Source organism: Scyliorhinus canicula, chromosome 23 (genome assembly GCF_902713615.1).
Source record: "Scyliorhinus canicula chromosome 23, sScyCan1.1, whole genome shotgun sequence".
Taxonomy (NCBI): domain Eukaryota; kingdom Metazoa; phylum Chordata; class Chondrichthyes; order Carcharhiniformes; family Scyliorhinidae; genus Scyliorhinus; species Scyliorhinus canicula.
Genome location: NC_052168.1, coordinates 7,742,823 through 7,764,017, shown reverse-complemented (window position 1 = coordinate 7,764,017; position 21,195 = coordinate 7,742,823). Strand labels below are relative to the sequence as shown.

The 21,195-nt window shown below is 49.9% G+C and overlaps 1 protein-coding gene across 4 annotated transcripts in view; it reads left to right on the top strand.

The window, feature by feature from the left end:
• Positions 1 to 21,195, top strand: part of LOC119956448 (epidermal growth factor receptor kinase substrate 8-like protein 1) — a 97,473-nt gene extending 76,278 nt beyond the window's left edge. For 3 of the 4 annotated variants that reach the window (XM_038783697.1, XM_038783700.1, XM_038783701.1), the window contains 10 exons: positions 1,009 to 1,083; positions 2,788 to 2,933; positions 6,599 to 6,743; positions 10,440 to 10,480; positions 12,197 to 12,293; positions 14,143 to 14,283; positions 16,487 to 16,613; positions 17,976 to 18,156; positions 19,051 to 19,183; positions 20,348 to 21,195. In XM_038783697.1, coding sequence (XP_038639625.1) covers positions 1,009 to 1,083; positions 2,788 to 2,933; positions 6,599 to 6,743; positions 10,440 to 10,480; positions 12,197 to 12,293; positions 14,143 to 14,283; positions 16,487 to 16,613; positions 17,976 to 18,156; positions 19,051 to 19,183; positions 20,348 to 20,434 — 1,173 coding nt within the window. In that variant the 3' untranslated portion in view covers positions 20,435 to 21,195. The remainder of the gene's footprint in view (positions 1 to 1,008; positions 1,084 to 2,787; positions 2,934 to 6,598; positions 6,744 to 10,439; positions 10,481 to 12,196; positions 12,294 to 14,142; positions 14,284 to 16,486; positions 16,614 to 17,975; positions 18,157 to 19,050; positions 19,184 to 20,347) is intronic. The other variant, XM_038783698.1, reaches the window with a different exon arrangement.

Genomic DNA, 21,195 nt, shown 5'->3' with positions numbered 1-21,195 from the left:
CTGTTTGTGGAACACCTCTGCCAGTTATCGAGGGAACGATTGGTAATGTAATCAAACCAGACTTGTTGAATTGAATAATGGAATGGGTGGAACACCTTTCCTGTATGGGATATGGATTCAAATCCATCCTAGACTGATGGATAATTACCTTCAACTCCCCTTCTCTCTCAGCTGGAAGTAGCTGATGAGATTTATGTTGAAATTGGCCATGGATAAGCTCTCAGTAAAAACTCTTTCGGACAAAACTGTCTGTCCATAATTTATTTCCAGTTGGATTCAATTGTGTTTCTTACTCGGAGTGAATGCCAATGATTCAAGTAAATAACAGAAATCTCATCCAGGTGACAATGCAAATTCCTCTCAGGTTGTGCTCATGTTGTCTAGTTGTGGGAGAATAAAGCTTATCTTTAGTTCAACCCCTACTGCACCTGTCCTGGGAGTGTTTGATGGTGACAGTGTAGAGGGAGCTTTACTCTGTATCTAACCCTGTGCTGTACCTGTCAGGGAGTGTTTGATGGGGACAGTGTAGAGGGAGCTTTACTCTGTATCTAACCCTGTGCTGTACCTGTCAGGGAGTGTTTGATGGGGACAGTGTAGAGGGAGCATTACTCTGTATCTAACCCCGTGCTGTACCTGTCCTGGGAGTGTTTGATGGGGACAGTGTAGAGGGAGCTTTACTCTGTATCTAACCCTGTGCTGTACCTGTCCTGGGAGTGTTTGATGGGGACAGTGTAGAGTGAGCTTTACTCCGTATCTAACCCCATGCTGTACCTGTCCTGGGAGTGTTTGTTGGGGACAGTGTTTCCAGAGCTTTACCAGCATTAACACTTTAAGCACAGTTGCTGGGAAGCAAAGATGTTAAAAGCCTGAAGAACATTCACTGTATGATTTTAAAGATGCGGCAAATTTGTAATCGGATGGATCTGACCTTGGGCCTGTATTGAAGGGGTGGTCAGGGAGTGCTCAATCCGAGATGTACAATCCGACTAAAACTCTTGTTATTTCCAGGCACGAGTGAAGAATCACATTGTTAACCCCAGCGCCACTGAACTAATCCACTTCCTGTTCGGACCCCTCGACACGGTGAGCTTGTGGCTTTCGACAATTTTCCGCACTGTGGCGAGTTCCCCCTCCCCACCGACCCCCCCACTCCCTCGCACCCACCTCCCAACTCCAGCGAGCCAATTTGGGGCTGCAGTTCATTGGCACGTGTGGTGAATGTGATTCACACCGGATTATAATCTGTATACATGTGCCTATATTGTATGTGCAGTTGCACTACCTGACCACCAGGGGGAGTGGCTCTGGGAATGCTTGAGAATTGTACTGGGCTACTCCCTTGGTTCCGCCCAGGACTCCTCCCCCCTGGAGCTGCTGTATAAAGATCAGTGCCACACGGCCAGCCGGCCAGCTCACCGAAAGTTCAACGGCTAACCGGCTGGCTCTGTTGTGAGTATATTAAAACCGCTATTCTAATGCTACAGGCACGTGTCGCCCGGCCTACATTTTGTGCTTGGCCTAGAGGCTGTTGCGAGCTTTCCCATAATGACAGCTCGGCAGAGCGCAGCAGCTATCTGCCTGAGCAATGACGCGGGGAGACGATGGTGTGGGGGGGGGGGGGGGGGGGGGGTCACGTGTCTGGACCACTAACTCAGAGTCTCGGGCCCGTGCTCCAGGGACACAGCAGGCTGGTGGAATATAAATTCAGTCAACAAAATCTGGATTTGAGTTCTCGCCTCGGGATTAGCAAAAGCCTCAACGGCTGTCACGAGCATCCATCCGGGTCACCCATGTCCCTTTCAGGAAGGGAATCTGCCCTCCTGAGAACGGTCTGGCCTACAGGCGACTTCCCGACCCACAGCAAGGTGGTTGGGCTCTTGATTAACCCTCTGAAATGGCCCAGCGAGACACTCAATCGAAGGGCAATTAGGGACGGTTGACACATACTGGCGTTGCCGGTGATGACCCCCCCCCCCCCCCCCCCCCCCCCGGGCCCCCCAGCCCCGGGATGCAGGAACCGTAGCAGGAAGGATTAAGCAGAAACCCGACTGTTGGAGCTTGGGTAATAATCTGGCTATTCGACTGCAACAGGCATCACAGACATGAATGAACCGATTAAGTTTTCACGATAATTCGTGGCGAGACACGTCCATTTTCTTTTTTTTTAAAAATAAATTTAGTGCACCCAATTCATTATTTCCAATGCAGGGACAATTTAGCGTGGCCAATCCACCCACCCTGCCCATCTTTGGGTTGTGGGGGCGAAACCCACGCAGACACGGGGAGAATGGGCAAACTCCACACGGACAGTGACCCAGAGCCCGGGGTCAAACCTGGGACCTCGGCGCCTGTGAGGCAGCAGTGCTAACCACTGCGCCACCCTGCTGCCCCACATGTCCATTCTCTGATGCCATTCCCCGATTCGGTCTGCCCTCACCGGGAACCATTCAACCGATGCCAGGGCTCCAAGCTCAGGGCCTATTCAGAGTACTGCACGGCTCAGGACCACCACAGAGCGACCCAGGAGGACTTGCGGCAATAGCGGGTAGCTCTGGATTGGAAGTTCTGGGTTCAAACCCGCCCCCCACCGGGGGGTCTACCGTCTGTTTCGGAAATGTTGGGAGAGCCTTGGTGTAGATGGTTACAGGGAGGCACCCTGACACCCCCTCCCCCCCCCCCCGCCCTCGCGCCCCCTCCCCCCCACCTTGACCTATCTGTCCAGGCACATTGTTGGTCAAGATGAAGCCATTTTGACGGTTGGGTTGTTCTCCCTTTGCTCCCGCGCAGATGGTACAGACGGCGGGCGTGGACGTTGCCAGGTCGGTTTCCACCCCACTCTTGACCAACGATGCCATCCACCTTCTGAGCAACACCCTGGATGAGACACAGATGAAACAGTGGCACTCACTGGGAGACTACTGGACCAAAGCCAGGTAGGAATCGGTTTTCCTGACGTTGGATTGGAGCAAATCTCCGGTCTGTAGATCACAGCCGGGATAGAGACAAACTGGGGGATGTGCCAAACAGATGTGCCAGGCAAGAACTGAGAGGTTAGAACAATCAGGACAGGTCAAACAATCTAGGATTGGCTTCCCAAGGCTGGTGGATGACTAAATAGAGGTATTGAGAATTATGAAAGGGCGTGATAGGTGGATTGGCCATGATAAATTGACCTCAGTGACCAGAAAGGTGATGAGGGGGTAATTGGGTTACGGGGATAGGGTGGAAGTGAGGGCTTAAGTGGGTCGGTGCAGACTCGATGGGCTGAATGGCCTCCTTCTGCACTGTACGTTCTATGTATCTGCAGCCTCAAGGAGCGCCTCTTCCATGTTTATATCGGATGAGATTGAACTGCATTGTGCTTTTTGTAACCTGTCATGTGAGAGTACCTTTAAGAACTGGGTATTTAAGAAATGTACCTTTAAGAAATGGGTGTTTAAGAAATGTGCCTTTAAGAAATGGGTGTTTAAGAAATGTGCCTTTAAGAAATGGGTGTTTAAGAAATGTGTCTTTAAGAAAGGGTGTTTAAGAAATGTACCTTTAAGAAATGGGTGTTTACTACTGCAGTGATGTCAGAGACATGGAGAAAATGTTCCCACAGGAGCTTGGTGGCCGGCATAGACACATTAGATAAGTGTTTAAATCTGAGGTTTGTTGTGGGCCAGGGTTTAGAGAACCCCAAAGTGTATCATTGAGTTCACCTGACCCACAACTTTTAACAGATTGTGGTATGGGGAGCACACGGCCCACTCTACAGGTGCAGTACAACAGAAATGGAAAAGTATTTTTTTAAAGCAAAACAATGTTTATTCTATGAACTCACGTTAACCTTTTAAAAACATACAGTGAACATCTTAGCAACCATCAATTCAAATACAACCCTCAAAGAATACAACACTAAGTAATGCGTACGCTGTCCTTTTAACATCCAGAAGACTTACAAAAAAATAACCTTTAACAAAAAGCACATTAGGTTAAAGTCACTACTCAGAACATTTATATTTCTGAATTCATCAAATGATCAAGAGATAGTCTTTTCATGGCAGAGAGATCAACAGTACCCCTGCTCTGTCTGGCTTCAGCTCCAACACTGAAAACAAAACTAAAACACACCCTGCAGCAAACAGCCTAAAATAAAAGTAAAAAGCTGATGACAGCCCAGCTCCACCCACTCTCTGACATCACTGCAGTAGTAAACACTCATTTCTTAAAGGTACATTTCTTTTTTCTTTTTATTTTAGAGTACCCAATTATTTTTTCCAATTAAGGGGCAATTTAACGTGGCCAATCCACCTACCCTACACATTGTTGGTTGTGGGGGTGAAACCCACACAGACACGGGGAGAACGTGCAAACTCCACACGGACAGTGACCCAGGGCCTTAAAGGTACATTTCTTAAACACCCATTTCTTAAAGGTACATTTCTTAAACACCCAGTTCTTAAAGGTACATTTCTTAAAAACCCAGCACAATGCAGTTCAATATCTTCCGATATAAACATGGAAGAGGTGCTCCTTGAGGCTGCAGAAGATACAGTGCAGAAGGAGGCCATTCAGCCCATCGAGTCTGCACCGACCCACTTAAGCCTCACTTCCACCCTATCCCCGTAACCCAATTACCCCCTCCTCACCTTTTTGGTCACTAAGGTCAATTTATCATGGCCAATCCACCTAACCTGCACATCTTTGGACTGTGGGAGGAAACTCACGCAGACACGGGGAGAACGTGCAGACTCCGCACAGACAGTGACCCAGCGGGGAATCGATCCTGGGACCCTGGCGCTGTGATGCCACAGAGCTATCCATTTATGCTACCGTGCTGCCCATGAATTGCGCCGATCTTTTGTTCCATGGGACTGCTCCACGTGACACTCGCCACACCAGTCCCTCTTCTTGCGCCTTTTCCAAAGAACCGTAAGTCAGTAAAAAAACTCAATAAAAATAAACTAAAATGAGGGTGACAGCCCCTGATAAGACCACAAAACATAGGAGCAGGAGGAGGCCATTCAGCCCTTCGAGCCTGCTCCGCCATTTAATAAGATCTTGGTCAATCAAACACTCACTAAGTCCACTTTCCTGCCTTAGAATTAGAATTAGAACAGTACAGCACAGAACAGGCCCTTCGGCCCTCGATGTTGTGCCGAGCAATGATCACCCTACTCAAGCCCACGTATCCACCCTATAACAGTAACCCAACAACCCCCATTAACCTTATTTTTTAGGACACTAAGGGCAATTTAGCCTGGCCAATCCACATAACCCGCACATCTTTGGACTGTGGGAGGAAACCGGAGCACCCGGAGGAAACCCACGCACACACGGGGAGGACGTGCAGACTCCGCACACACAGTGACCCAGCCAGGAATCGAACCTGGGACCCTGGAGCTGTGAAGCATTGATGCTAACCACCATGCTACCGTGCTGCCTTCTCTTCATATCTCTTAATTCCCCTGAAATCCTGTCAATATCAGGCTTGAAAATGTCCGAGGACTTGGCCTCCACAGCTTCCTGGGGTAAAGAATTCCAAAGATTCAACACGCTTTGGGAGAAGAAATTCTTCCTCAAATCCTTTTAAATGTGCAATTAAAGCGTCGTAAAAGTTTGGGCTAATGGACTTTTATTTATATTAAGAGGGTTCCCTGTGAAGTAGTTCATTAGAAGCACTGGGCCGAATTCTCCGGCCGTCGCGATTCACGTTTCCCGCCTGCAGCGTACCCCTACAAATGGGTTTCCCGGGCGGAGTGGGGTGGTTTCGATGGGGCATCCCATTGACCAGCGGCGGGAATATAGAAACGCGCGACTGAGGGACCGGAGAATCCGGCTCATTCTGTTCGGTTTTGTGCGACGCTGTCATTAATGGGAGAAGCCAGGAGCCGACACAGTCGGGTGTTGAGGTTTTCAGGGTTCGTTTTTGGCCGGGAAAGGAACTGAGTGGGTCAGGTCTCTTCTCTCGAGTAGTGTCAAAAGATCTCCCTTTCTCAAAGTGGAGTGCCCAAGACATCTTTGGACAGCAAGTATACCTGAGTGCTAACTGTATTTAAAAGTGGATTGAGAGCTGAGATGGTTTTGTTGTTTGAGGGGGAATAAAGATAGCAGTTAAGGGTCATTGTATCGATTAGCATTGTTTAGGGTAATTGTAAGTTATTTTCGGTGATGTTAAAGATATTTCAATACTGTGTTAGTAATAAAGTTTATTTTAATATACCCATATCCCTGTTTTGTGTGAAATGACTCCTGGAGTGAGATATCCTTGCCCCACAGTCTTACAAAATTAAAATAAAATATTGGGGTTTCTATCCGGTATCTTAGCAACTGTTGGGGTCAGGTCTGGAATCGTAATAATGGCCGCCTTGGCCAGGAACAGGCTAACGAGTGGGTCCTCCTACTTCCTTGTTAATGCCCTCTTACACTCTATTTATGACTGGACCAAAATCAATCCCTTCCACCGGTTAACCCTTAACAATCCAATGAACACAACACTGACACTGTGTGTAGCCCAGTACCATATCCTACCAATTGTATTATTGACAGAATTGCGTGGCATTCCTGACATAGGGTCATTCCAAACTGATTGGACCCTGTTCTTTCTCCTGTGCAGGTTAGATTGGCCTCCGGAATACTGGGGAGCTCCGTACAACGTACAGTTCCGATCCGGGTGGCAGCCGGACCACTTGGACCCCAACGGCATCCCGTGGGAGGACCCGGTGGAGCTGCAGCACAAGCACGAGTTACTCCGGATGCAGGTACGGGAAGGGGGTCAGCGGGACCGGCTCGGTGATCAAATGTCTGCGTTGGTCGTCAGGATACAGGCCACCTGGAGGCGGCATTGCTATCTGCTTACAATCTTATTTACAGGCATATCACCACATCCCTTTTCCTTAGGTCACCCGGTGTGACGGAGGAGCTGGGGAAAGGGAATGGGGTGGGGGTGGAGAGAGAGAAGGATATCCCAGTTGATTATCAGCCCGTTGAAACTCACTTTGAACGATCCGTGGCCAACATGTCCTAGCGTTGGACTCAAACCCTGGGCTTCTGGACCAGCGGCGGGCATGCTAGTGTACCCCCTGTTACCATGTTAAAGGTGCTATACAAATGCAAGCTGTCGGTGAGCATTATTGGCACCAATAGAAACCAACGTTACACTGACATCGCTGTGGGTGTTCCCACAAGAAGGCAGCTCACCGCCACCTTTCTCAAGGACAATTAGGAATGGCCAACAAATGCCGGCCTAGCTAACGATGTCCACATCCCATAAACGAGTTAAAAGAAAGGTGCGACAGCACAAGCAACTGTGTGCCAGATTAGCTTTTTGTGCCAGTTTTTCATGAAAATGTTGTGGGTTTATATCCTGGCCTTAAGGCTTGGGCACAGAATCTAATTGGACAGTTCCTCAGGGTCGTGTCCAACCATCTTCAGCTGCTCCATCAATGACCTCCCTTCCATCAGAAGGTCAGAAGTGGGGATGTTTGCTGATGACTGCACAATGTTCAGCACCATTCACGACTCCTCAGATAATGAAGCAGTCCATGTCCAAATGCAGCAAGACCCCGGCAATGCCCAGGCTTGGGCTGACAAGTGGCAAGTTATATTCGTGCCACACAAGTGCCAGGCAATGACCATCTCCGACAAGAGAGGATCTAGCCATCGCCCCTTGACATTCAATGGCATTACCATCACTGAACCCCCACAATCAACATTCTGGGGGTTACCATTGATCAGAAACTGAACTGGACGAGCCACATTAATACTGTGGCTACCAGGGCAGGTCAAAGGCTGGGAATCCTACGGAGAGTAACTCACTTCCTGACCCCCCAAAGCCTGTCCACCATCTACAAGACCTAAGTCAGGAGTGCGATGGAATACTCCCCACTTGCCTGGATGAGCGCAGCTCCAACAACACTCAAGAAGCTCGACATCATCCAGGGCAAAGCAGCCCCACTTGATTGCTCCTCCTTCCACAAACATTCACTCCCTCCACCACCGACGCACAGTGGCAGCCGTGCGCACCATCTACAAGATGCACTGCAGTAACTCACCAAGGCTCCTCAGGCAGCACCTTCCAAACCCACGACCACCACCATCTAGAAGGACAAGAGCAGCAGATACCTGGGAACCCCCACCACCTGGAGGTTCCCCTCCAAGTCACTCACCGCCCTGACTCACTGTCGCTGGGACGGAACTCCCTCCCTAACAGCACAGTGGGTATACCAACACCTCAAGGACTGCAGCGGCTCAAGATGGCAACTCACCACCACCTTCCGAAGGGCAACTCGGAATGGGCAATAAATCCTGGCCTAACCAACAACATCCACATCCCGTAAATGAATTTTAAAAACCTAACCAGGCTCCTCCTTTAGGACGCCCCTTAGAGCCCAGTTCTTTGACCAAGACTTTTTTGCCAGCTCCCCTGCCATCCCCTTTGGCTCATGTATCCGTATTGTTTAGTGAGGCCTCCGTGGTATAAATGGAAGCTGCTATTGCCGCCCACTCGAGGGCACAGTGATGATCTCACGGAAGAATTTGAAGAAGAATCCAGAATTCTCCCTGTATCCGGGACAACATTCCTCCCTCAAGCAACACTCTCAGAAAAATGTGCCAAACTGGACATGCACCTGACTGGTGGGCCCTTGCTGTCCACAAAATGGCTTTGACGTTAGTGCTGTGCTTTATAGCCAGCAATGAATTAATCATCTCAGATCTAAAGGAATGGGCTGGCTATCGGAAGCCATCTCAAACCTGCAGGTATCCCGCAGTAAACGCTGGATGTGTCCAGCATTTGGCAACATCCGTGGAGGGGGGGAAAACAGGCGTTACCCTTCCTCGGAGCTGCTGTGTGCTCCCGCCTCAAGACAGCCTGCGTTCTGAGCCATGCGGTGTTGGAGTTCAAGTCCCACGCACATGATACAAACTGAGGGTCAGCCCTGAGGGTGCGCAGCGCTGTCAGAGGCACTGCCCTCTGGGTGGTGAGTTAAAGTGAGGTCTCACATTCCCTCCTGAGGTGGCTGTAAATTATTGTGCCGCTCCATTAAAAGGAGATAGAACAAAGAAAAATACAGCACAGAACAGGCCCTTCGGCCCACGATGTTGTGCCGAACTTTTGTCCTAGATTAAGAACAAATTCATCTACACCCCATCGTTCTACCGTAATCCATGTACCTATCCAATAGCCGCTTGAAAGTCCCGAATGTTTCCGACTCAACTACTTCCACGGGGGACCCCTCTTTCGAAAACACTTCATTTATTTCATTGATGCCTGTGGGATCTTGCCATGCGCAAATTGGCAGCCAGGCTTTCCCCACAACGACAACCCTTCACCTATACTTCAGAATGTCCGATAGATGCAAAGTAAAGTCCTATTTCTGCGCGTTCCTGAGGGACGCAACAAGGCCCGGTGTAAATATGAGCCCCCTTCTTTTTCAAGGTGGACAGCAGCAGTTCCAGTCATCTCCTGCAGGCGGCGATCCTGAGAAACCTGAGGATTCCCCCCCACCCTGAAGCTCACCGCTGCCACCAGCTGGAGTTTAGTGGTAGTGTAACTCAAACGAGTGTCGGTCAAGCTGACAGATTAGCACAGCACAGGGTTTTGCAGCTACAGAGGTGGGATTGTAGAGATGGGACTATGGCAACCTGCATGTAATTTCGGATGGTGATGGTAGAGGCTCCAATTCCTCTCCGTCTCTTGGCTGCCCAGGAATCTCTCCCGCTCTCACCTCCCCCCATTAGGTGCGTGCCAGAAGGATTTACAAGTTGATAGGTGACCTGTCATGAACACACCTTCCTTCACCATCGAGGGGACTCTCATAGAATTTACAGTGCAGAAGGAGGCCATTCGGCCCATCGAGTCTGCACCGGCTCCTGGAAAGAGCACCCTACCCAAGGTCAACACCTCCACCCGATCCCCATAACCCAGTAACCCCACCCAACACTAAGGGACACTAAGGGCAATTTAGCATGGCCAATCCACCTAACCTGCACATCTTTGGACTGTGGGAGGAAACCGGAGCACCCGGAGGAAACCCACGCACACACGGAGAGGACGTGCAGACTCCGCACAGACAGTGACCCAAGCCGGAATCGAACCTGGGACCCTGGAGCTGTGAAGCGATTGTGCTGACCACGATGCTACCATGCTGCCCTACTCGAACCTGGTGCTTCTGGCTCGAAGACAGGGACACTAGCCCACTATGCCACAAGATCTCCTTGCGTCCTTGAAGTGGGCAACACGGTAGCACATTGGTTAGCACAGTTGCTTCACTGCTCCAGGGTCCCAGGTTCAATTCCCGGCTTGGGTCACTGTCTGTGCGGAGTCTACATGTCCTCCCCGTGTCTGCGTGGGTTTCCTCCGGGTGCTCCGGTTTCCTCCCACAGTCCAAAGATGTGCAGCATCGGGTTTTTCTCAGTCCTGTTTTTTTAAAACTATATTGTCTCTTTTCTTCCAGCAATCAGATCCACAGACTGTCCCCGTTAAACAAATCAACGGGTAAGTACCATTTTAGCTTCATACATCGGCTCGAAACAGTCCAGGAGCTCTCAGTTCCAAATGAAATGAAATGAAAATCGCTTATTGTCACAAGTAGGCTTCAATGAAGTTACTGTGAAAAGCCCCTAGTCACCACATTCCGGCGCCTGTTCGGGGAGGCTGGTTCGGGAATTGAACCCACACTGCTGGCCTGCCTTGGTCTGCTTTCAAAGCCAGCGATTTAGCCCTGTGCTAAACCACTCGGACGCAAGCTCCTCAACTCTTTACAGGAGGACTGAGGGGCTCCTGTCTCCGGGGTGAACAATTGTAGCCGCGATGATAGATTGGAGGGGTTGGGTTTGACTCCTTGAGGTAGCGCATCAAAGGCGACTTCAGATAAGCGCCCATGGTGTTGGGGGTAGTATATTAGCACAGGGAGAGGATTGGCTAATTGATGGAAGGCAGAGTTGGGATAGGAGGAGCATTTTCAGGGTGGCGACTTGTAGCGTGTGGAGTGCCACAGGGATCAGCGCCAGGGCCACAATTATTTACCGTATATATTCGTGACTCGCACGAGGGAAGTGAATGCACTATTGCCAAGTTTGCGGATGACACAAAAATAGGCGGGAAGGCGAATAGTGAGCACGACACAAAGACTTTGCAGAGGAATACAGACACATTAGGTGAGTGGGCAAAAACATGGAATATAATGTAGGAAAATATTGTGTTATTCACTTTGGTAGGAAAAATAAAGGAGCTGAATATTATTTAAATGGAGAAAGACTGTAGAAAGCTGGAGTATGGAAGGATTTGTGGGTCCTCATGCATGAATCCCAAAAATAAACAATCATGCAAGTTTATATGAGGCATTAGTTAGACCACACATAGAATACTGAGAACAGTTTTTGCCCCTTTATCTAAGGAAAGATATACCAGCGTCGGAGGCAAACCAAAGAAGATTCACCAGGATGATCCCGGGTGTGGAGAAGTTGAGTAGGTTGGGTCTGTACTCATTGAAGTTTAGAAGAATGAGTGGTGACCTTATAGAGACATATCGGATTCTCAGGGGGCTTGACTGGGTCGATGCTGAGGGTTTTTTATGGAGAGACTAGGACCAGAGGGAATAATCTCAGAGTAAGGGGTCACCCATTAGAGGTAAAGATGAGGAGGAATTTCTTCTATCAGAGAATGGTGAATCTGTGGAATTCTTTACCGCGGAGATCTGTAGAGCCTGGGTCATGACGCATGTTCAAGGCTGGGAGAGACAGATTTTTCTTTTAATTTAAAGTGCCCACTTCTTTTTTTTTTCAATTACGAGGCAATTTAGTGCGACCAATCCACCTAGCCTGCACAGCTTTGGGTTGTGGGGGTGAAACCCACAGACAGATTTTCAATCAGTAAAGGAATCGAAGGGTTGTGGGGATAAGGCGGGACAATGGATTATCACATCAGGTCGCTCAGGACCTCATTGAATGGCGGAGCACACCCGATGGGCCGAATGGCCTACTTCTGCTCGTACGTCTCATGGTCTTATGGAGAGGTGCATTGATAGAGGTATTCATGTTTCTGGGGGATGTGGACAGGGTAAATAGTGAGAATCTTAGAGTGCGTGGCACTGTACACAGAGGAACCAACAGCTCAGCCACTCGGGAATTAAGCCACCTAAATGGTTCCTTCTTGTCTCGTGTAGCCGTGCCGACATCCCTGCGAGTAACCGGGTCAATCTTCTTCCTTCAGGAATCACAACATGGGGGCGAGACAAATGAAGTGCAGCTACGACTTCGTGGCCAGGAACAGCAACGAGCTCTCCGTCTTGTCGACCGAAGTGGTGGAGGTCAGTTCACCGATTTGAGCCCCTTCCCCTTTGCTGGCAGGAGCAAGCCATTCGGCCCCTCGTGTCTGCACTGTGCACCCATAGCTGGTCAGCATCTCATCTCCAGTTTCCTGCCTTTGCTGGGCGTCTCTCAATAACCAATAAAAATCTATTGATCTCAATTGTGAAAACGTTTTTGAAGGGCGCGGTGGGGGTGGGTGGGGGAGGTCTCTAGGTTTCCACCACTGTTTGCTGCATGGTTTTTGGGACAGAAGCAGTTATATATTTGGCCAGAGACATTTATAATTAGAATTGCTCACACTGTTAAACATTTATTAATTATTCTCTTCTAGCAGACTCCCTCTGCTGGTACAAGTGTGTATGCAATTTCCAATACATTCCATTTTCCTGAAGATTCCTGATATCAACCCTAAATGTCCTGGTTCTAATATTATGGTCATGCCCTTCAGGTGCTGGACCAAGTAATATCTACCCCACTGAATCTTTTTATCATTCTAACCACTTTGGTTAGATTACCCGTCAACCTATACACTTGCAGGAATACAAACCAATTTTATGTGATCCACCTTCATAAGTTATGCTGTACAATTGCTTTGGAATAAATCAGTCAGGTGGCCACTGGGTGTTTGAAACGTAGCAAAACCCAAAACAAAACTGCTATTGGGCAAAACCTTCTGAACAATCCCGAATGCGCAAATAGCTAAACTAACAACATCATCAGTAACGTGACTCATTTACACTTGAAATGAAAATCACTTATTGTCACGAGTAGGCTTCAATTAAGTTACTGTGAAAAGCCCCCAGTCGCCACATTCCGGCGCCTGTCCGGGGAGGCTGGTACGGGAATCGAACCGTGCTGCTGGCCTGCTTTAGAAGCCAGCATTTTAGCCCAGTGAGCTAAACCCTTGCTCAAAGCAATACACATTAATACACAGGGCCACGTACTCTGCAAACAAGAGGAATATGTTCAAGACTTGGACTCTTTTTGAATTACCCAGGAATCTAGGCAGCCTCTAGTTCCTCATTACTTTCTCCATGGCAACACCTCAGCCAATCAGAGTGGACTTGCAAACCAATCAGCAGCCTTTCATCGTGGAGTATAATTTGTTGTGGTCGTTTGAGATTTGGCATTCTTGCGTTTGTCCTGACGAGTGAAGAATAAAAAAGCTCTGACAGCTAGTTTCTCTTTCGAGCGAAAGGGGGCAATTGTCCTTTGGGTTGGAGATCTTGACGTTCTGTGAAGGTGGGAGCCTCCAGTTAATGCACCATTGGAGGAATCATGCCTTGATGCCTTAATATGGCACGAGGGAGCAGGGGGATCTGTTGAGCATTGTGGATAGCACAAATGCTTCACAGCTCCAGGGTCCCAGGTTCGAATCCCGGCTTGGGTCACTGTCTGTGTGGAGTCTGCACGTTCTCCCCGTGTCTGCGTGGGTTCCCTCCGGGTGCTCCGGTTTCCTCCCACAGTCCAAAGATGTGCGGGTTAGGTGGATTGGCCATGATAAATTGCCCTTAGGGTCCAAATTGACCTTAGTGTTAGGTGGGGTTACTGGGTTATGGGGATAGGGTGGAGGGATGGGCTTGGGTAGGGTGCTCTTTCCAAGAGCTGGTGCAGACTCGATGGGCCGAATGGCCTCCTTCTGCACTGTAAATTCTATGAAAAGTGGGCTCGAGGGGGTGAATGGCCTCTTTCTGCGACCAACGATCATTGGAATCATGTTTGACCACCCTTTCAGCAATGAGGTTCAGTTTCCAGAGCCATTTTCTAAGTCTTCCCTCTCACCGTTGGCTTGAGTGATAGGTTTCGATGATGTTACACTGTTCTTGACTTTCAACTTTGTCTCCCCAGGTGCTGGATGATTCCAAACGGTGGTGGAAGGTGCAAAATCAGAGTGGACAGGTCGGCTACGTTCCTTTCAATATCTTGGAACCCATTCCTGTGCAGGAAGTGGACGGTAGCACGACAGTGTATGCACAGGTGCTCTCCAGGGTAACCTACATTGCAGTCAGCAATATCTTACTGGGGCCTATCAGAAAATTAATCCAATTAAAGATCGTTCTTTGACAACTCTTCTTCTTCCGCCATATTTGGTCTTCCCAAATTTTCCCTTTGCCGCTATTTTTTCTCCCACATCTGTCATAGAGACATAGAATTTACAGTGCAGAAGGCCATTCGGCCCATTGAGTCTGCACCAGCCCTTGGAAAGAGCATCCTAATTAAGCCCACACCTTTTTTGGACACCAGGGACAATTTATCATGGTCAATCCACCTATCCCACACATCTTTGGAGGGAAACCGGAGCACCCGGAGGAAACCCACGTACACACGGGGAGGACGTGCAAACTCCACGCGGTCATCTGAGGCCGGAATTGAACCTGGGTCCCTGGAGCTGTGAGGCAGCAGTGCTAACCACTGTGCCATCGTGCCGCTGCGCAAGTTATCTATTCAGCCAGAGGCTTTTACAAGCTGTTAAACATGGATCCTTCTTTATTATCACTTCCTAGCAGACTCCCTCTGCTGGTACAATGGTGCGTATGGTAGCCCCCAAGTGGACAAAATGCACAGTATCATTTTCAATTCGCTGTGGCCCCTAATTGATGTGCTTTTGTCACCATTGGCTGTGGCTCTGTGGGTAGCAATGTTTGTCAGTTCAAGTTTCGCTTCAGGATTATGAACCCCAAAATCTAGGCCAACACACCCATGAGCAGCGCTGAGGGAGAGCTGCACAGTTGGAGGTGCTGTCTTTGGGATAGGATGTTAACAGTCTGGGTTGGCAGTCAAAGTTTCCATGACATGGCAATAAGTTGCCGATACAGTTTAAGGTGGTGCACAGGGTGCGTATAACGCGGGCGAGAATGGGTGAGTTCTTTCAGGGGGGTAGGCAGATGAGTGAGAGGTGTGGGCGGGGGCCAACAAATCACGGGCACATGTTTTGGGGTTGCGAAAAATTGGGAAGATTCTGGGCGGGAATGTTCACGGTCTTAGCCAGAATGGTGGAGGAGGAGGTAGGGACCCGGACCCTTTGGTGGCGATATTTGGGGTTTCAGAGAAGCCGGAGCTCATGGAGAGGAGGAAGGCCGATGCCTTGGCCTTCGCCTCTCTGATTGCGCGGCGGCGAATTTTGCTGGAGTGGCGGTCGGCATCGCCACCGGGGGGGAACAGCCTGGTTGGGTGACCTGTAGCACTCCCTGCGGTTAGAGAAGATAAAGTATGAGTTAGGGTGCTCTTCAGGGGGGTTTGAGAAGAGGTAGGGATGTTTGTGACCGTGTTTGAGGGGCTGTTCGTCGCGGGGTGAGGGGGGGGGGTGAAAAAGGGGAAAAATCGGTTCAGACTGTATTGTGGGCAGCACAGTAGCACAAGTGGATAGCACTGTGGCTTCACAGCACCAGGTCCCAGGTTCGATTCCCGGCTTGGCTCACTGTCTGTGCGGAGTCTGCACGTTCTGCCCGTGTCTGTGTGGGTTTCCTCCGGGTGCTCCGGTTTCCTCCCACAGTCCAAAGACGTGCAGGTTAAGTGGATTGGCCATGGTAAATTGCCCTTAGTGTCCAAAAAAAGGTTAGGAGGGGTTATTGGGTTACGGGAACAGGGTGGAAGCGAGGGCTTAAGTGGGTCAGTGCAGACTCGATGGGCCGAATGGCCTCCTTCTGCACTGTATGTTCTACGTTGATTGTTGGGAAGTGTTTTTCCCAGGGTGTTTATTTGCTGCAACATGTTTTGATACATGATTGTAATAAAATACATTTAAAAAAAACAAAAAGGGTTAGGTGGGGTTGCTGGGTTATGGCGATATTTTGGAACTGTGGGCTGAAGTGGAGTGCTCTTTCCAAGGGCCGGTGCAGACTCGATGGGCCGAATGGCCTCCTTCTGCACTGTAAGTTCTTTGATTCTATGATATGTTCTGGGGTGAGACTTGAACCCAGAGCTTCTCGACGCTGAAGCACGGATGGCGACCCCCTGCACCGCCAGACCTCATCTCAAAATGTGTCCCATCAGCTGCGATGTGCTTCGGGAGGTCCTGAGGATGGTGCAAGGCCCCGTTCGAAGGCGATTCCTAACTTCCCTTCCCTTTCCCGGATGTGGAAGCTGGGAAGCAGGATATCAGGGTGGCCCTGGGCACTGGCAGTGCTGGAGCAGAGTTGGAGCTTTGATTATCTGGATGTTCGAACACTCAGCGTTCCCTCATGTTTTGCAGGAGAGTCGGCGGAATGGAAAAGGCACCCCGCCCCCCACCCTCCCGAAAAAAGTGATCCAACCCAACAATATGCAGCAAGCCTGGGACCCGAACACGGAGAACCTTGGCATGAGCCAAAAAGAGAAAGGTAGATAACATAACCTCCCCCCTTGGACTGACACACTGTCATCTCTATGTTGCTGGATATAACACTCTTGAGTATATTGTATAATAACACTGCGTGCTCCCAGGTATAGGAGTGTAAATGCTATATAACAACACACATTACTGTGGGCTTTTCAGAACTCCTACACGGGAGGTGGGCATGGCTAGCTAGGCCAGCATTGATTGCCCATCTCTAATTGCCCTTGAGAAGGTGGTGGTGAGCTGTCTTCTTGAACCGCTGCAGTCCCTAAGGTACAGCCAGCGGGAGTTCCAGGATTTGGACCCAGCGACAGCGAACGAACGGCCGATATATTTCCTCTTTTGTTCATTCCCTTCATTTTCGTCAAATACACGACACAAGATAACCGATAGTAACAAATACAGTATCAATCCCCCAGCATCCCCTTCAATATACACACCCAAACATTACCCCTACATCCCAATTACAACAATAGACCAAAAGAGAATCAACGGATCATCCCATAAACAATGTGCTCAATACCCCCCCCCCCCCCCCCCCCCCCCCCCCCGGCACAATAGCCACCCCTCGCCCTCTAATGGCATCCAATTCTAGAAAGTGCCAGGAATAACAACGCCCATGAATTGTAGAACGCTTCAATTCCCCCCCCCCCAGCAGCTCAAACTTCACCTTCTCGAGCGTCAAAAATTCCAGCAGGCCCCCCCCCGCCATGCCAAGGAACAGGGTGGAGAAGCTGACCACCCCAGCAGTACCCACCTCTGGGCAATCCGTGAGGCGAAGACTAAGACATCCGCCCTCGTACCCGCCTGTAGCCGGGGACAGGTCCAACACCCCGGGAATGACCTCCAGGGGCCCTGGTTCCAAACTCACATGTACCACCCCCGAGATGACCTCCTCCGATACCCCTCCAGTTTTGGGCAGGACCAAAACATGTGAACATGGTTGGTCGACGTGTTTCCAAGTCGGGGCGGTGAGTGACTCGGAGGGGAACTTGCGGTCGGGGGCGTTCCCCGTGTGTCTGCTTCCCTTCTAGATGGTAGAGGCCGCGGGTTTGGAAGGGGCTGTCGAAGGAGCCTTGGTGAGTTCCTGCAATGCATCTTGGTGGATGGGACACACGGCTGCCGCTGTGCGTCGGTGATGTGAGTGGATGGTTAGGGTGGCAATTAAGCGGAGCTGCCTTGCCCTCTTCCGCTGCCCCAGTTGAATTCAGTATCCAGTCCACGTTGATAATAAGGCTGGACCTTTCATTGGGAGAGGTCAGTACCTGCATCTAACCACCAGGCCAGCAGGAGGCGCACAGTCAATGCCGTACAATGTCCATGCAGTCTAGCCTAACAGTAATTTACGCTGTACCTTCTCCCCCAGAGCGCAGCACCCAGATTAATGTCATGAATGAAGAGCTCTTACTGAGGATAGCAAACGGGAGGACCACACATCAGAAGACCTTCCAGGTCCAGAAGACCCTCGATACCTCCGTCCCGCTGAACTACGATTCCTCTCCGAGTGAGGTCAAGGCTTGGCTCGAGGCCAAAGGCTTTTCTCAGATGTAAGTTGCCAGATAGAGGCCCGCCCCCCCCTACTGGATTGTGCTGGGAGCTACGGGAAATAAAGATTATTCTCCAGGCACTGATGTGAGAATCCAGAAATGTATCGTGAGAAACAGGGGCCGGGGACAAGGGCAATCCAGTTGGGGGAAAGGAGGTTGACTAAAAAGGTCAAGAAACGTCAAGTTTGGTCATGTGGAGTCTGATTGTTTGCCGTGGGGATGGTGGGTCGTGGTGAGGGTGAGCGAGCCAGGCGGCGAATGGGGGCCACGGGTGAGGTCACCGTAAGAACTAGAAGGAGGCCTCGACCCGTCCAATCTGCTCCACCGTTCAATAAGATCGTGGCTGATCTGATGTGGCCGTAACTCCATTTTCCTGCCGGCTCCCTCATCGATCAACAATCTGTCGAACTCGGCCTTGAATACACTCGATGACCCACAGCCCCCGTTAGTCTCGGGGGACGAGAGTTCCAAACATTAGGGGACCTCTGAGAGAAGAAATTCCGCCTCAACTCTGTCTGAAATGGGAAATTCTGTAACTGTACCAGCAGATTTATGGATATTCCCTCAGGGCACAACCGGAACATTTTGGGATGGTTTAATTTCAACTATGGCCCTTTGTTTCACATGAGGTAAAGGATGTAGTGTTCAGTCGGTCTGTGATTGACTCTGCGAGTCTGTTTGCAATTGGTTCCCACTGGGCCTGATTGGTTAAGCCTGGGCGTGGACTCAGAGGAAAGTCGTGAAATCTGCAGAGCGAGCTGGAAGCCAAGAACTGGGAACGTGGAGCAGACACTTTAACGCACTGTGATTAAACCTGCTACGCGCAAAGAAACTGGTGTCATCTCTACGTAGCTCTGAAAACTTTCTCTCTTTCTCTCTCTTGGTGTCCCTCAGGACGGTGAAGTCGCTGGGCATTCTGACCGGCGCCCAGCTCTTCTCTCTACAAAAGGAGGAACTGAAGTCAGTGAGCCCAGAGGAGGGCACGCGTGTCTACAGCCAGATAATGGTCCAGAAGTCATTGCTCGAGGTAAAAGGACATTTCTGTTGCTTTATGTATTATGGGAACCCCTTTGTCTACAATGGAAAATTCTGGGGAGACAGAATGAAATAATTTGCGTTAACCCAGAATCTGTAAGGAGAGATTTTACAATGGTAGGGGTGTGGGAGGGGGGGTGTTACGGAGTAGCAACTGGAGTACGATCCCCGACTATTTATTCCCTTGATCCTCCCACCCTTGCTACACTGTCCTGGGCTGGTGGGGAACGGAGAGGGAGGACAATATGGATGGGTTGGTGTTGTGGTGACGTGTCCCTCTCTTGAATACATAGAAGAATCCATAGAATCCCTACAGTGCAGAAGGAGGCCATTCAGCCCATCAAGTCAGCACTAAACCTCCAAAGGAGCAGCCTACCTAGACCCACTCCCCCCCTGCCATATTGGCGCAACCCCACCTGACCTACACCTCTTTGGACACTAAGGGGCAATTTATCATGGCCAATCCACCACAATGGCTTCACAGCTCCAGGGTCCCAGGTTCGATTCCCGGCTTGGGTCACTGTCTGTGCGGAGTCTGCACATCCTCCCCGTGTGTGCGTGGGTTTCCTCCGGGTGCTCCGGTTTCCTCCCACAGTCCAAAGATGTGCAGGTTAGGTGGATTGGCCGTGCTAAATTGGCCTTAGTGTCCAAAATTGCCCTTAGTGTTGGGTGGGGTTATTGGGATAGGGTGGAGGTGTTGAACTTGGGTAGGGTGTTCTTTCCAAGAGCTGGTGCAGACTCGATGGGTCGAATGGCCTCCTTCTGCACTGTAAATTCTATGATCTATGAAATTTGGGCTGTGGGAGGAAACCGGAGCACCCGGAGGAAACCCACGCAGACACGGGGAGGACGTGCAGACTCCGCACAGACAGTCAGCCGAGGCCGGAATTGACACCCAGGTCCCCAGCGCTGTGAGGCAGCAGTGCTAACCACTGTGCCACCGTGCCAGAGAGAAACATCCATTCAACATCTGTCCTTAGGGAAATTGGCACGTTTCAATCAGGTGACTTCTCATTCTTCCGAACTCACGCAAGCATTGCCTCAGGCTTAGTCAGTCTTTCAGTCATGTGGAGCTATCAAGAATGGGAGGCTCAGTTGGGGTCGAACAGACTTTTCCAGTTCCTAAGGAGTGTTCTGATTAACGAATTTCTTACAGGATGAACGGAACATAACTGAGTTGGAAGCCATAATGGAAAAGCAGAAGAAAAAAGTGGATTCCGAAATAAAGATGTCGACCTTGTGAGGAGAGGGGGAAAAATGCACTTACTCCAAATGCATGGACTTTGCTTGTTTTCAGGCACATCCTTGGACACCTCAGCTGCCAAGATGAGCTGCAGATGTGCAGCAATTAGTATTGTAAGAATTATAGCACCGAAAGTGACCCAAAAAAATGTACATAGGATATAAATTGTATCTCACTTCCACGCATATTTCCTTTTGATAAGAATTAGACATTTTCGGGGGTGAAGTTGTATTGATCTGTCATTGCATAACCTGGTTGGAAAATGGCCGCCTCTCTATTACCATTGGACGGTCGACGATTTGGTCGTTGCAGCGCTGCCTCCAGAGAGTAGTTTCGAACAAAGGAAGCAATTTTTTTTTTTTTACTTCCACAAACCTGCCTCCGGCAGTCTGACCCAATTGTCGCAGGGGGGGGCTGGACCCTCGGTGATGCCCTCCGGGATCCAACGGGCATGTATCCCGCCACCTTGGCATTTTGCGGAGGGAGGGCCACTCATTCTATCTCTGTGCCCGACGAGGCGGGAGGCCATGAGGATGAAACCTGCTGTCGGGCGGCTTTTCAAAGGTGAGGAGAGGTCAAATCAGAACTTTTTCATAAATAGAATTCTGGATTTTATGGGCCACTATAGAGGCTTTTGATATCATATTCAGAAGTGCATTTTAAAGAATGTACACATGGTAGCTGCACATCTAATTATTCAGTTAGAAATATATAATGAAGCCTGTGTAATGTGGGGTTGATTAAAATTTCTGTACATGGTG